General features: G+C 35.4%; 1 protein-coding gene across 1 annotated transcript in view; it reads right to left on the bottom strand.

Annotated features, from left to right (window-relative positions):
* The window catches only part of LOC130222020 (gastrula zinc finger protein XlCGF57.1-like), a 752,525-nt gene that overhangs the window by 568,846 nt on the left and 166,576 nt on the right, over positions 1–17,103 (bottom strand). Inside the window, exons 1-2 of the mRNA XM_056454623.1 lie at positions 12,477–12,610; positions 1,911–3,716 (exon numbers count right to left, since the gene is read on the bottom strand). Of these exons, the coding sequence (XP_056310598.1) occupies positions 1,911–3,716; positions 12,477–12,561 (1,891 nt within the window). The 5' untranslated portion in view covers positions 12,562–12,610. Of the gene's footprint in view, positions 1–1,910; positions 3,717–12,476 lie in introns of the transcript that reaches the window.

Below are 17,103 nucleotides of genomic sequence, written 5' to 3'. Positions count from 1 at the left end.
TGCGTTTTTTTCACAAGTAATAGAATGTGAGATTAACAGATGGATCTGTGCAGCGGCAGCAGTAATGCAGTTGATGTGATTGTCTGTTGTGGTGAAGGAGCTGAGGCGAAAGGCAATGTTCTCAATTTACCGCTCAATCTAGGTTCCTACTCTTACCTATGGTCATGACTGAAAGGACAAGATCTCGGATACAACCGGACACATTTTGCAAAGTGTTATAACCCGCTCGTTTGAGTCGCAACATAAAAGAGAGATGAGCCAACAAAATAGCCTGAATGCTAATTATTTATTACAAAATGTAACTCATAGAACAATCAATCAAAGCAACCAACAAATGTCTAGGGATAATAATGAAGATAAAAAATTAGGATATGATCACAACACTTTAACTACATGATAAAAGTAATGCAAAACTATACCATAAGGTTAAAGAGTCAATGAGATGGCAGGTCTTGACATGAGGACTCCTGAGTAGCCACAGCGTCCTGGGGTAGCAAACACAACAACTTTTATATACCTATTGAGGAGTAATGCAGGCATCCAATCAGGATTTACCACATACTCCAATCTGGAGTCTTGGGATCATCACAGTGTATTAATATTGTAAAACCTAATACCTGTCGCTCTGCCTAAATAATAAAATATTCATCCAGTTTATATTCTACTAAAAAAAGTAAATGTAGTAAACTAGAAAGAATCTTGAACCTAAAAGTAAAGAAATGTTACTAATAAAAGATGTAACACAGGACAATTGAATGGGCTTCCTTAACTTGAGGCCCTGGTATACTGCAAACTAACCATCCTGGAGCTCCACCTTCTTTGATGTGCGGTGTCTTCACAGTGATTTGTTTCTCATTCAGGGATTCAGACAAAGAACATCATCTAAAACAACACTAGCTACATGAATACACTAGAGAGTGGAGTACAAATGTATCCGCACCTGTACAATAAATTTCAAAGAGATTTTAAGCCGCAGACGTGCTGTTTGCCAGATGTTTATGAAACTGTTCTTCTCTCAGCCGCCATCGTGTTTACGGTAAACGCGAGGAACGCAACACATTTACAACCCCACCTACTGCAATGTAGGAGTGTTGGAAAACAGTATACCATCACTCAGCCTTTTCAAAAATTATTCAGACATAAAACATCCTTTGCACATGTGAAAATGTTTTGCTGCATTTATGTCATGTGGGCAACTTTTTGTCCATGTGTTTCTTAAGCTGCGCCGAATGAGCGAAACTCTGTAGACACTGATCAGATCTGTACAGTTTCTCTCCAGTGGGAATCCTCTTCTGTGTTTTCAGATGTGTTAACTGAATAAACCTCTTGTCACAGTGTGAACACTTGTACGGTCTCTCCAGTGTGAATTGTCTTGTGCAGTTTCAATTTTGGAGCTGTAATAAATCTTTTCACACTCAAGCACATATACTCTTTCACAGCAGTGTGGATCTTCATGTGTTTAAGGTCTGAGGAGTTGGTGAAACTCATCCCACACTGAATCTGCGGTCACACTAGAGTTTGAGCATGCAAAATTCTGTTGTACAGCTCTGCGAAAAGGGGCAGGATCAAACAAGATGATTAGACATTTAAAAAAAAGTGAGCGATTGGTCCATATTTTACATTTTGGTCCAGCGAGGTCATGTTTTGATCTTCGATTGGTCTGACACAGTCAAGTGATGCGATTTCGCAGGTCAGAGTTCACCAGGCTTGAACTTTGCAAGGTAGTGAACTGCGAAACTTGATGCAAGAACTTGCGTTTCCGGTCTGACGCATTCCCGTGCATATAAATGGAAGTCTATGGGGAGAAAAGTCCAGTGTGACCATGGCTTAGGAGCAGGTGAATCAATTCTCTCCAGTGTGGCTCATCATGTGAAGATTAAGGGATGATGATTTGCTAAAACTTCTCCCACACTGAGTGCATTTGAATGGTTTCTCTCCAGTGTGGATCCTCATGTGTATATTAAGGGATGACGAGCGGATGAAACTCTTCCCACACTGAGTGCAAGTGAATGGTTTCTCTCCGGTGTGGATCTTCATGTGTTCATTAAGGCTTGTTGATTGGCTGAAACTATTCCCACACAGAGTGCATGTGAATGGTTTCTCTCCAGTGTGGACCCTCATGTGTAGATTAAGGGATGATGATATGCTGAAACTCTTCCCACACTGAGTGCATGTGAATGGTTTCTCTCCAGTGTGGATCCTCATGTGGTGATTAAGGTTTGATGGTTGGTTGAAACTCTTCCCACAGTGAGTGCATGTGAATGATTTCTCTCCAGTGTGGATTCTCATGTGTTTTTTAAGGTGTGATGATTGGCTGAAACTCTTCCCACACTGAGTGCATGTGAAAGGTTTCTCTCCAGTGTGGATCCTCATGTGTAGATTAAGGGATGATGATATGCTGAAACTCTTCCCACACTGAGTGCATGTGAATGGTTTCTCTCCAGTGTGGATCTTCATGTGGTGATTAAGGTTTGATGGTTGGTTGAAACTCTTCCCACAGTGAGTGCATGTGAATGATTTCTCTCCAGTGTGGATTCTCATGTGTTGATTAAGGGATGATGAGCAGTTAAAACTCTTACCACACTGGATGCATGTGAATGGTTTCTCTCCAGTGTGGATTCTCATGTGTTTTTTTAGGTGTGATGATTGGCTGAAACTCTTCCCACACTGAGTGCATGTGAAAGGTTTCTCTCCAGTGTGGATCCTCATGTGTAGATTAAGGGATGACGATTTGCTGAAACGCTTCCCACACTGAGTGCATGTGAATGGTTTCTCTCCAGTGTGGTTCATCATGTGTAGATTAAGGTATGATGATTGGCTGAAACTCTTCCCACACAGAGTGCAGGTGAAGGGTTTCTCTCCAGTGTGGATCATCATGTGTTGATTAAGGTGTGATGATTGGCTGAAACTCTTCCCACACTGGGTGCATGTGAAGGGTTTCTCTCCAGTGTGGATCATCATGTGTTGATTAAGGTGTGATGATTGGCTGAAACTCTTCCCACACTGGGTGCATGTGAAGGGTTTCTCTCCAGTGTGGATCATCATGTGTAGATCAAGGGATAATGAGCGGATGAAACTCTTCCCACAATGGGTGCATGTGAAGGGTTTCTCTCCAGTGTGAATCCTCATGTGTAGATTAAAGGATGATGATTGGATGAAACTCTTCCCACACAGAGTGCATGTGAATGGTTTCTCTCCAGTGTGAATCATCTTGTGTAGATTAAGGGATGATGATGTGCTGAAACTCTTCCCACACTGAGTGCATGTGAATGGTTTCTCTCCAGTGTGGATCCTCATGTGACTATTAAGGGATGATGATTGGCTGAAACTCTTCCCACACTGAGTGCATGTGAAAGATTTCTCTCCAGTGTGGATTTTTTTGTGTTTGCTAAGGGCTGTTATTTGTCTGAAAGTCTTCCCACACTGGGTGCATGTGAATGGTTTCTCTCCAGTGTGGATCCTCATGTGTTGATTAAGGGATGATATTTGGCTGAAAGTCTTCCCACACTTGGTGCATGTGAATGGTTTCTCTCCAGTGTGGATCCTCATGTGAATTTTAAGACTGCTTTGTCTTCCAAAACTCTTTCCACACTGAGTGCAGGTGAAACAATTCCTGTCTCCCCTTTTCAAAATACCATCAGTCTGTAATTTACTTTTTTCCTCAATTTTGTCATGATGTTCCTCCTCTTTACTCCCCTCATTCTCTTCAATTAAGTCTGAAATAAAGAAATAAAACATTAGTTTTCATTAAGTCTTAAAAACTCTCTTCAAAAGCTAAAAATTGAAAAGACACTGGAAACATTGGCTACACACTGAAATTTTGAGGCACATTAAATGTAAAATAACAATAGTTCCAGAACCCACAATAGTTGATTAATACACCAGATCAGGCTGACAATATCCGTGATAAGGTGGATTGACTGAAAGGAGACTGCTTCGATGCTGCTTTTAGTGATGTTATAACGTTCTAAAGGTAGGGCTGGGTATCGAGTTCAATACTTTTTAAGCACCGACCGAATCGTCTCGATACTATCGAGTATCGAAAAAATAATTTTCGTTTGGTACCAAATTTCGATACCCAAGGGTATAATCTTGTCAACGTCAGTGAGCTAGAAAACCTGCATCCTTAACGTGCCCGGATCAAACGCTGGTGATTGGCTGCGGCGAGGCTGTCTTGAAAATCAAGTTATGGCAGTTACGCCCACTCGCACAGAGTCAAATGTCAAATTGTCAAACAGACATACAAAATCAGTTAACTTTTAGCACTTCTTGCTTGTGTACCGTTAAAGTTACGTTTAAGGCTCCATTTACACTGCCAGTTAAATGAGACCCAATTCCGATTTTTTGCTCATATGTGACACAGATCGGATCTGTTCTATGACCGTGTAAACAGAAAAAAAACGCATGCATTCAGATATTCAGTGATCGGTTTCAGGTCTCCTTCATATGTGGAAATAAATCAGATATAAAACGGATTTGTGACAATACGACTGTCATGTACACAGGCAGATCGGATTTATTGAGGCGTTCTGTTCTGATCATCATTAAACTTGTGACAATGTGGTGCTTCTCCGCGGTTTAATGATGTAGAAGGAAAAGCGTGTGTGGAGATTCCGACGCAGTAAACAACAACAACAACAGAGGAAACATGGAGGAAAGTGGTCAGTCGCCACAATTTGCTCCCACCAGACCTGAGATCTCTCTCGTACCCACACATTCCTCTGAATGGCGGAGAACATCATACAGCATATTAACCATAATCGAAAGCTGCGATGACGGCCCTTTCCCACCTCCTCCGCCTCAAAATCATTTTAAAGTTGGCCGAACTTCGTGTTGTAACTTTAGCTTTTTATCGCTATTAATACACTCACTGCGGGCTACACATAGAACAACTTTATTCTCTCCAACAACACCAGTGCGCACACAGGCAAAGGCTACATATTCAACTACACACACACATCAGGGCCATGCCATTACGTAAACTGAGTGGAGGTAAATCTAGACTCAACCATTCACTACTTATACTACGCTTCGCATATTTCGCAGAGCTATAAACAAGACGGTTTCTTCCATCATGGCTAGTGTGGCACAGATGCTAGAAACCACGTTTATGCATGCATCGTAAATTGTACGGCAAGTGTAAAGACATGAATTGGATATGGGTCACAATTAAAAGAACGTGTAAATGGACAGACAAAAAAATCTGATATAGGCAACAAATCAGAATTCTGTATCAAGACCTGACAGTGTAAACGGGGCCTAAGTTTGTGCAGGGTAAATTTATTAATCTTTTTTTGGACCTCACGTATGCTGTGCAACGTTATGTACTGTTTCGATGGCTTTAAATACCTAGCTAAGTTGATACTAAAATACTTTAAGGTTAACAGTAAATGATGAAGTTTACCTCACATTAAACTTATCTTATTTAAATGTCCTTACACTTCGCTGCATTAACAGTTTAATGCATTAGTTTAATTTATATATATATATAGAGAGAGAGACAACAATGTAGTAAAATAACTTATAGCATTTTAAAAGTAATGTATTTATCTTTTTAAATGTTCTGTCATTTTAATAAAAGCTAACTAACTTTTATTTTACAACTATTATTTGTATTGCAGACTATATTTATCTCAGTGTTTGCTTGCTTAAGTGATGTTTGCCAAGTTTTGCAAGTAAACTCCACAAAAACATGTTGCTCTCCATGAACTATATGGGTGATTCTATAGTTGCACGTACATTTAGTGACCAAAGCCATCCTTTTTTCAGCTTTAAAAAATTGTTACATTGTTACATTTTTGATTATTTATTTTAATTATTTATTTACTTTGAATATTTATTTATTTATTCAAAGATTAAATTACCAAAAATTCTTGATGTCCGAATTAGTGAGTTATTTTCCCATCATATATCATTGCGCAATCAAAAATATAAATAATAATAATAATAATAATAATAATAATAATAATTAAGCAATATTTTAAATTTCAAATGTTTAAACTGTAAACTGTCAATACTATTACCACAATTACAAAAGGAAAACTGAATATTTCATTAAATCACACACTGGACAATTTAAAAATATTTTAATCCTGATTTCAGTGTCATGTAATCTTTGCAGTTATAGCGAGTAGAATGTTTGGCTAAAAAGTTGTAAGACTGTAAATTGTTACTGTCAATTCAGTTCCAATTTAGTAACTATGTATTAGGATGTTTCTTGCTAAGATTAATTGTCATTTCTACACTGTAAAAAAAAATCTGTACCATAACAGTAAAATGACTGTATATTTTTACAGATTTTTTCCGTACTACACGTATTACGGGTGTTTTTCCGTTTATATACGTTTTTGAATTGAATTATGGGAAGGGAATCGCAGCTCAGACTGCGTTTGATGAACACCAGGACGTAGTTCTTCCTGTTAAGTACAGTTAATAAAACATATCACAATATTTTAGTTAAAAGACTGCTTTATTACCTTTTTATCGTTATTTCAAATGATTGTTGTCTTGTCTGAACCGGCCATGGACAGTACAACAGTGAATTACGTTTAACATTGTTAATAAGATCAGACTTTTTACATTCAGGTAAAACTGAACTGTAAGTGGTTAAATGTAATTCAAACAAGCATTTACCTAATGATTTTTTACATTTTTACGCGTTTTCCTCGTCAGTAAACATGCTATCTGTTCATTTACAGTTCTTTGTCCGTATTTTTCTAAACTGCCGTGCGCGGGAAGTGACGTCCCAGCAGTCCCACTCCTCTGCACGCCCTCTGCTCTGGACCTGCCTGAGTCTGACTGGATTAACGGTAAATCCCAGCTCAGCTGTGAGAGTGTGAGAATGTAAATGCCAGTACGTTTTACCGTTTTTTTACGTAATTTTTTTTTTAGAGTGTACATGTTAGTAAAAAAGAGTTAACAAACAATATTAAAAAATCTTTTTATTCCCTAAACTTAAAGCATTTATTCATTAATGATTGGCGAAAGCTGAATTATAAAAACTAAATATGCTTTCAATAAGATACTGGAAAAAATAGCTGTTTTTAAAGAGTTTCATTCCTGAACTTTTTGAAATGTAAAATATACATGCAATATAATCACCCATATTGCTAATGGATATAATAATCTTCACAATAACTGTAGTGTTGTCACGATGCTGGAATTTACAACTTTAAGATGATCCCTTCAAAAAATATCAACATTCGATACTATTTTTAATATTCTGTGATTTAAAAAAATCTTAATATTATTATTAATGCACCAGAGCCAACGTTGACATCAGTTTTTTTTTTAATAACTAACAAGCAAATTTTTGAATAGCACATCTTTGCATATTAGCCTACTTGTTAGTGGTAGATAGCTAATACATTACCATTTATAGCATATCAAAAGCATTTTTTTTCAGCGTTTATTTCGCATATAACATTTTTTAATCGACACACATATGGCATTTTGCATGCTTTATCATAGCGCTCTGTGTGTGTGTATGCGTTGACCTACTCCCTGAAACATCTTGAATTATCAAAATTGATTCTATTCATTATAGAACCCTGAATTTTCAATATTGCATTACACTACCGTTAAGCACAACATTGAACAGTAACAGTTTAAGATATCTTGTGTGTTTTTGACGTTTTTCCCTTATCAGTTTAGAAGTCAATAATAAGAGATCACATATGATAATTTGAGAGATTTAATCGGAAAAAAGGACAACACGTCAATCGACAGCACTTTACACGGCTTTCGTATTTAAGTAATCGAGTCAGTGATATTGAAAGGAGTTCAGTTACTAACCTCTCGATATTGTTTACAGACAGGGACACGGAGCAGCATGTGTCAAGAGAAGAGAGCGCGTTTAGAGAGACCAAAGTGGATATGTATCAAAATATTGATATTTTTGAAACAAACTGCAACAAAGTGCTTGGCACTCGTGTTTGAATTTTGCACTTTGCACAAAATTCACTACTGAAACTGCCTGTGATTTGACCGTTTCTGTGCATCATTAACAGAGAGTGAATTTAATATTTGCTCTTTCCGTGAGAAAATGCTTTAATGTTTAAGCGGGCCCAATACATCTCCCGATTATCCCACTCAGTGCTGCTGAACTGTTTGTGTTATTTAAGACTTTCTATTGTATTGTAAAACTCGGCCCAATGAGGCTTTAAACAGTTCGTGCTTACAGAGTTTTATCCGTGGGTTCTTGGCTATTACCCTTTCTGTTAAGGCCACTGGATAGAAGAGTCCAACTCAACTTCTGCACTTGGAACATATGGTTTATTTTCACAGCGTTTTTCAGCATAATCTCTGCATGAATTCATAGACTACTCTCGTGCAACTCTCCCGCTTCACTTCTCGATCTCTTTCTTCTTCCTTTCCCCTCTGTACATGAGATATCACGAGAGCAGAATCCAACTTTATTTAAACACATTTTTAACTCTTACAGTATGAATTAAGCTATGACTGCTTGAAATGATATAAAAGGGACGTGCGTTTGGTAATGCGCGGCGCGTGATGCGCACAGAAATCTGCGATCTATGCTGAATTAGCTTCTCTTTCATCTTTTGCAGCCTGAATGGTTTAAAATTATTAAAATGGAATACTTTAAATCAAGATTGTAAATGAGCCTGGCTTGCCAAAACATGTTTTTTGAAGCTTACGGTCACATCGTATGCTGCTTTCTCAGTTATGAAACGCATCGCAAAAAAAAAAAAAGTTTTTATCTGATGTAGGGCCAAGGTGGGCCAAGTTTCTGATTGGGTGGGCCAGACTGGCCTGACTGCTGATCTGTCCACAGGCTCATGATTGTATGGCTGTGGTCCGTCGTTTGTGTGAATCTTTCAGAATATCTTATCTCAGCATGCAAACGCGCACCACGATCAGATGTCTTCATACTGTTTATATGCGTTTATCTATATACATCTCAATCCGACGTCACTTCCGGTCTGGCAATTTTTTAGACACAGAAGTAAATTTCTGTGACTTAAAACGACTCCAGATGGCTTAATAATAAACTTTAATGTACATTTTAAAGAAGATCTAGTTCCTACTTTTACGCACATTGACTCACTGGGGTGTCTAGCCTACAATATGCTCTTAAATTGATCATAATGTCATTTTGGTCATATTGATAAGACAAGGATTTGAACGCTGTAAATGGCCTATTTTTATTCATATATATTCATAATTACAACAAAATGTTTTTCTATCATTTGTAAAGCAGACAGGGAATACTTGTTCATTCTGTGCCTGACTAGTAACGGCATCAGAAAAAAAAAAGTTCTGGGGTAACAGCTGAACAAACAGCTGAATATTTGCCTCGCAGACATGAGACATACCTGTACAGCATCTGCATAAAGGCTGGAATGTGCACCTTTCTCATTGTGTGCTGTTGGTTATTATGGCAAGAATAAAAAAGAAAAAAAAAGGACACTTACTAAAAACATACAGGTTTTTCTTTAGATTTAGCCCGCTCGAAAATTCACACATTACTGTCTGGCAAGTTTCTCTCCTCTGCTTATGGTAAAAAGGCAATAATGGTCCAATATTCCTGACCATTATCACCAATAAAGAAAAACAGGGCATCAGTATATTGTAAACCGATAGGTTCAAATATTCATTTCCAGTTATCTGTGCGTTTTGTTTTCGTTGAGTTTCAGTGCACTTTACTGACGCATTTCTAAACAGTTTGCGGAGAGAGAAAAGAGAGAATGCCTACACTGTTTATTATCCTTATATTGCAAAAGCACACACACGTTTGTTGTCATTGTGAGTGTACACAATAAAAACTAGACACTTAGACCTGATTGATGTATTGATCTTATCTGTACGATCAAAACTGAAAGTGTAATTTAAGTTCTTTTTGACGTTATGAGTAGAAGACGCATCATAACGCGTAAACGCGGTCTTCGACCCCTGGGGGTTAAACACCTATATGTATGACGCAGTTAATGACGTTATGTAAGAGTATAATTGTTGTTGTTCTGAGATTGTATGTTGAGCGGTCTACAAACTGTTGGCGAGTGTTGAAGCTGGCCTCTGCTGAGGAAACTGCAAACTATCTACAGTAAACTTTCTTTTAAGTAAACTTCTGACTCCTGCTCTTCTTCATCTGATAGACCTGTCATTTTGGGTTAAAACTGTTGGTCCCCCTACAAAGTGTATTTATGCACACACACTATAATCTGCTGTTTTACTCCACTGAACTCCATATAAAAAGACAGAAACTTTTTTAAACAGGCCTATCTAAATGGTTAATGCAGCCAACTGATAATCAACAGTACAAAATGACACATTTTACCTCTTCCCAACAGGGAAAACACCAACAATCTAGAATGCATAATTATTTGGTGTCATGGCTTTGCGGTTAAAAAATGTGGTTATAATGGAAGTCAATGGGTCAAAAGCAGCCAAGAACATAATGAAAGGGTATAGGGCTGCATCATTAATCGTATTATTAGCACGATACCGATATTTGTGGCCCACGATCAATAATTAAATATTGTCACAATTTTACAGTGTTGACACCTAGCCGTTATTTTAATGAGTGGAGTTTACGGACAAGCATGAGATGACTGTGTCTAGATTGCAAGTGTTTTTTTTTTTTTTCGAGGAATGTAATGTTGATCAGGTAGCCTTTGCTCTTGTTTAGTTCAAGCTTCCCAAGATAACACAACAAACCTCATTAACCACCTTAAAAGCCAACACAAGCTGGCTGTCATCAGTGGGTTAATGAGATCAGGAGAATTCTGCTTTGCATTTTTCTTTGCATTACTAACATCACTAAACCAGACAACATTTGTTTTTATTCAAAAGAGATTCAGCAGTTGTTGTTTTTTCTGACACGTTTGCCTGTCATGTAGACAGAGAACACTATTCAATTGTTTCAATATAAAAAAAAGTCATTGTGGCCCTGTTCTCGCGGGTATTCAGGTTCGTTTTCATCAATCTGATGCAACTTTTATCATTTACAAGAAAAAAAAATGCTATTAAAAGTTTCAGATCAATTAACTCAAAGTATAAAAAGACTAGCCTGTTTTATGCATGAAATAATGAAATAGATAACTAATTTCCTTTATTTCCGATTAGACCATGCAATTTATTCAGTTTTACAGTCTTAATAGGTATATACATGCTTATTTTAAATAACATTCGTTTAACAAATATTTTAGCACATTAAAAGTAATTAAATTATCTTGTCTTTTGATTAAAAAAATGTATGCAAAGGATCAGGAATTGATTGCGCGCGCAAAAAAACGCAATCATCCGACACATGCATCGCTCTCATGCCACGTTTTGAAGGATAAATTCATGTCTGAGTGCTGCTTTGAATAGAATAAAATGATTTAAAAATACATTAAAGACTAAACACATAAAATAAAACATTCACAAAACATTCACTAATGGAAAAACACCAATTGACGGGCGCTGCTCTCGGTTTTAAAAGAATCAAGCAGATTTTTATAAAATCTAATTTGCAGAAGAGAAATGATAAAAATTTAGCAAAAGGAAAATATCTGTTAAAAGAACATTACACTGTATATATTCTTTCGACTCAATACAACAGCAAAGATTATGAATGACGAAGTGTAAAGTGCGTTCCGCTGTTTATAAATGAGGCGGAGAGAATGCGCAGTTTAGTATTTAATTTTATTTTAGTATTTGTACAAGTCGGGATTCGAACCCAAAAGTCATTTGAAGCTCAGTAACAACATGCACACTCACGTTCCGCTAGGCTATATGAGACAGAAGAAATTTTGGACTCTGTTTTTCAAACGCAGATTCGCCAGGTCTCGAAGCGCTTCTGAACTGATTGATGCTTTAAATTGCTTTAGTCACGTGACCAGGTGTTTCAAAACACTTTAGTCACATGACCTGGGTGTTTCAGATCATGCTTCGATGCAGTGTTTCGAAACTTGCGCTTTGGGATCTCAATACTGTGTCGAATCATCAGTTTCACGTAAGCCATCCCTACTTACTAGGCTTTCTAGAATCATTCATGCAGGTGTGTTGAGGCAAGTTGGAGCTAAAAGCTGCAGGACATCGGCCTTTCAGGACGAAGTTTGGACACCCCTGTACTAATCCAACACTATCACTGTAATAGCAGATATCTTCTACGAGAATACTGTATATCGTCAGCTCAGTTAAATTTGTTTTAATTTATTGTTTTTATTTATTTTATATAGCCCCAGTGCTCAAAGACGCTTTACAAACAGTAGGAGAACAAGAAAAATAATAAACTTAAGAAGGTAAAGAAAATGGGAGACTAATAATACATAAAATAATGAAAATGGGAAAGACATGAGAACAAGTAACAAAAGAAACTGATTCCTGTCTTTCAATGAGTGCTTATGTGCCTTTAGGAGAACTAGGCAGCACACTCAGAGCTGCAAGATGGATTTAATTTAGTATTCTTATTATTAAAATATATCTGAATGTGGATCAAATGACTGAGTTGGTCTTTGAGAATGAAAACCAACCTGTTTGTTCCTGCAGATCTTCCTGTTTGACTCTGAATGTTTTTTCAATCTTCACATCTTCACTCTCCTCTTTAATAAACACCATCTTTATAACAGTGTGGAGATCAGTCGCTTCAGCAGGAGTTTTTCTCTGTTTGGACACTTTATCCTGTTTAAAATGAACAAAACAATAAAAATGTCCTGTTTAAAATAAATCAAACAATGAACAGAAACAAAAAAACTTTTCTTCAACAGTTTCTTTTAATGAGAAACTCAACTCAACAACAGGTACATATTTTGCAGCGGAGGGAAAACCTGAAACTTTAATCAATCGCTTTATATCTGTAAAAGCTTTAAAACAAACCTTTCTCCACTTGAATCACATCGCGGGAGCAGCGCAGCCTTATGACGTCACACGCCACGCCAAAATAAAAGTCTTTTTTTGTTTAGCTTTTTAGCCACTTGCAGTTATGACTTATTGATACATTTCTCCCTCGTTTTCCACTTTACACAACAGATCTGCTATCTCTCACACAGACACAGATATTCAGTATTTAAAGTTGATCAAAACCTTTAATCTAAACATTTTTAAGACAATTTTGAAAAACGTTTTTAGGGTCATTATCACTATAAAGTGCCTTTGAGACACCAAAATTAAAAAATATATATATATTTTTTTAAGTTTGAGATTTTTATTTAACCACATAGTTGTTGTATTTATTAGACCTTAGACTGTAAGAAATGAATGTTGGTCAAGCTCCTGCACTTTTTTACAAATAATCTGCAAGCAGAAAAACAGGAAACAAACCTCAAATTGTGTCAATCCTGTCATGAACAAATTCAAAGTAGTATAACTATATTTTCATTTCAGTGTGATTATAACATTTATATTTTCAGAAAGGTCATGTGTCCCTTTACTAACCCAACTTCATGGAAAAATTCTACTTATAATAATGAAATAATAGACAAAACATTAATTTTCCAATAAAATAGGCTATCAGTGCACATACTTTTCTAAATAAACCCCAAGATCTAAAATATTTTGTCCAGATTTCAGACAATATTAACTGTCCTTTATTGGTTAATTAAGAAATCACACGAGATGTTTTGCTGAGGTTATAAATAATTTGTTCATTTTTATAAAAAGTTGAACATGACGGTTGAAAACAAGATGACAGGGTGGACATTAGCATGACAGAGTGGACAAAGGGTTTATTTAGTGAACTAAATATGGAGAAACATTTAAAAAAAAAACAGGTATAACAAGAAATATTAAAGGGTTCATATAAAAGGGTTATAAAAGTTTTCAAGAATTCAACTTCTGTTTTCACTAATGCTGCTAACCACCGAGCCACCATGCCGCCTCTTCTGTTATCAATTAGGTTTTATCAATATGCATATTAATATTAAAATAAACAATTATTGTCCTTCAAATTAAACTAAATTTGCTAATGAATGTAAATCTTTATATTGTACATTGTATTAGAGGAGTGAAGGGAATATTGGAAGCAACTCAAGTTAAACACCTTAATAATACCGTTTTTTTTTTTCTTCAGAAAAAGGTAAATATTATTAGACCTTAGGCTGTAAGAAATGTAATAATTAGATTACAGATGTTCACATAAATGTACAAATACTTAGGGCTGTAGTTTTATTCCAAACAGTCAGTGAGATCCATTATATGGACTTTAAAAGGATATTCTTTATATAGACTGAGACAGATATTGCCAAAAGGTTTGTATTGTCCACTCATATATTGCATCTACTGGTGCAGTATGTGTGTATAAGTGTTGTAACATAAAACATTAACTAATTAACAATAAAACATTAAATAAATTAATTAATAAATCTATAAAGTGTCAATAACAATGCATATATGTCCACCCTCTCAAGTAAGGATTTGTGACAGTGTGGACAATGACAAGGAGGACATTTTTGGCTAATTTATTCAACACAGGATGTATCTGAAGCTGATAAAGTGTTTCCCTATTTAAGCTCTTTAAGATCTATACTTTAAATTAGATTTTTTTTTTTATAAATGAATATTTCACTCTGACAGGGTGGACATGTTAAGCTTGACAACATTCAGTTTCAAACGCAATATGAGGAAAAACAGGAAACATACAGATGTTTAAACCTCCTCTGAAGAAAAGCAAAATTGGTACGGGGATGCCAATGAGTACATCAGAGGGTTTCTTAAAGGGGCATTTACCACATCATGACAGGGTGGACAGCAATTTCAAGGACATGTGCAAATTGATTAATGATATTATTAAAACAGAATTTTTAAAAAAAAAAATCAAATAACTTGTTAAATATAATAAGAATATTTTAAAATATTTTTAATTTGATATAATTTACCTACTTTTTAGACTCACTGAAGTTGGCTAAGCGGCATTTACCACATCATGTCACGGTGGACAGCAATTTTAAGGACACGTGCAAAATGATTAATGATATTTAAATGATTTTTTTTTTGTTAAATAACTTGTTAAAGACAATAAGGAAATTTATAAATCTTTTGTTTTAATTTGATCTAATTTACCTAATTTTTAGACTCACTGAAGTTGTCTGAGCAGTGTGTGGAACATGGCAAAATCACATCTATTCAATAAAAGAATATGGCAAAAATTGACAAAACACTTATAATTCTACCTGCATGTGTGTAAAAGTTTAACCAGTTATATCAAAACTCAGAGTTTCATTATTGTGCGTTATGTTCATGTAGGACTGATTCGATCTTGTGGGACATCAAAGGCACTTTATAGCGTTATGACCCAGCTAGTCAAACTTAAACATGTAGTAGTAATGGGTACTTTTTATTTAAAGGGCACCAATTTGACCCCTTTTCAAGATTTAAGATTCTCCAGAATGTGTTTGTAAAGTTTCAGCTCAAAACACCCATCAGATTATTTGTTATAACTTTTAGAATGTTGAGATTATCTGCTCTAAACACAGAGTCTTAATGGATTAAAAAGTTTTTTTAATTGGCCTAAAATGTTTAGAGTAAAGGTTTTGATCAACTCCAAGTACTGAATATATGTGTGTCTGTGTATGTGAGAAAGTGGAAAACGAGGGAGAAATGTATCAATAAGTCATGCCTGCAACAGTAAGTGGGGAAAAAAAAGGTAAACAAAAAAGACTTTTATTTTGGCTTGGCGTGTGACGTCATAATTCTGCGCCACTCCCGCACTGTGATTCGACTGGAGAAAGGTTTGTTTTAAAGCGTTTACATAAATATAAACCGATTGATTAAAGTTTCAGTTTTTTTATCCAATGCTAAATTTTGTACCTGTTGTTATTATTTTAACCCTTTATACAACGTAGCACTGTTTTACGCACAGTAGTGAGGGCTATTGTTTGAACAACAGAAATGTGTGTAATAAGTGTTTTAATGAAGGTTTAATTTATTAAATAGCACAATGTCAGTCAATTCTAAGTATACAACACTATATATAAGAAATGGAGTAATGTTACTAGTTTTATTCAGCTAATTTGTGGCTATTGTTTCTTGCTCGGACTTACTCTTTTACCTGATTTCTTTTTGTTAATTACTCATGAAAAGAAACTGTTGAAGCAAGTGTTGAAGAGAAGATATTTTGTATCTGTTCATTGTTTTATTCATTTTAAACAGGATAAAGTGTCCAAACACAGAGGAAAAACTCCTGCTGAAGCGACTGATCTCCACACTGTTATAAAAATGGCGTTTATTAAAGAGGAGAGTGAAGATTTGAAGATTGAAGAAACATTCACAGTCAAACAGGAAGATCCGCTGGAACAAACAGGTTAATTTTCATTCTCAAAGACCAACTCAGTCATTTGATCCTCATTCAGATATATTTTAATAATAATAATACTAAATTAAATCCATCTTGCAGCCCTGAGTGTGCTGCCTAGTTCTTTTTTTATTAAATTTTTTATGGGTTTAAACTTGTTTCTAGTAGTTGCTATTAGTTCTCACAGACAGTTTTTGAGTTACAATTACATCAATATTATAATAACTAATTACCAGGGCTATTGTGTTTAAACAGGGTTTCCGCGAGTGACAAAATGTTGTAAAATTTTAGGCCTTAAAAAGTCTTAAATTTACTGAAATATACTGTTGTAGGTCTTAAATCTTATTTTAAACAAGTCTTAATTTTCCTTTGTTTATGTTTTGCTTCCCAATCTGGCCAAAACCCATACAATCACCAACAATTTATCTCAATAAAACTTTCAACTTTTTATTCAAAAAGGTCATTTTAACTCTATTTATCATAATGGTTTAATTATTTTCCTCACAATAACATTTGTTTAAACGTGCTCCATGTATTTACTGCTGAGGACATTAACCTGGACAGATTGTTTTGCATATTTTTAGTTTATTATAGTTTTTAAAACTTTTAAAGCATTTGTTAATTGTTTTTTTATTTTAAAGAAAGTTTATGTTGGAAAAAAGTGTGTGGATAAAAGTAAAGATTGCTTGGTTTTACACAATATTTAAGATCTTTTGCTAAGAAATATCTAAATTATTAGATTTTTTTTATTATTAATTCATTATTGTATTATTAAATTCATAAAATTATTATTATTATTTATTTTTTGATAGGGCAAATGAAATCCTTTCTATCTGTGCCATTTGAAAAATCCTTTAGCCCTTTATGAGTCA

The sequence above is a fragment of the Danio aesculapii genome, chromosome 4 (assembly GCF_903798145.1).
Source record: "Danio aesculapii chromosome 4, fDanAes4.1, whole genome shotgun sequence".
NCBI lineage: Eukaryota > Metazoa > Chordata > Actinopteri > Cypriniformes > Danionidae > Danio > Danio aesculapii.
The sequence above is the reverse complement of the archived record's forward strand: the minus strand, read 5'-3'. Positions and strand labels throughout refer to the sequence as shown.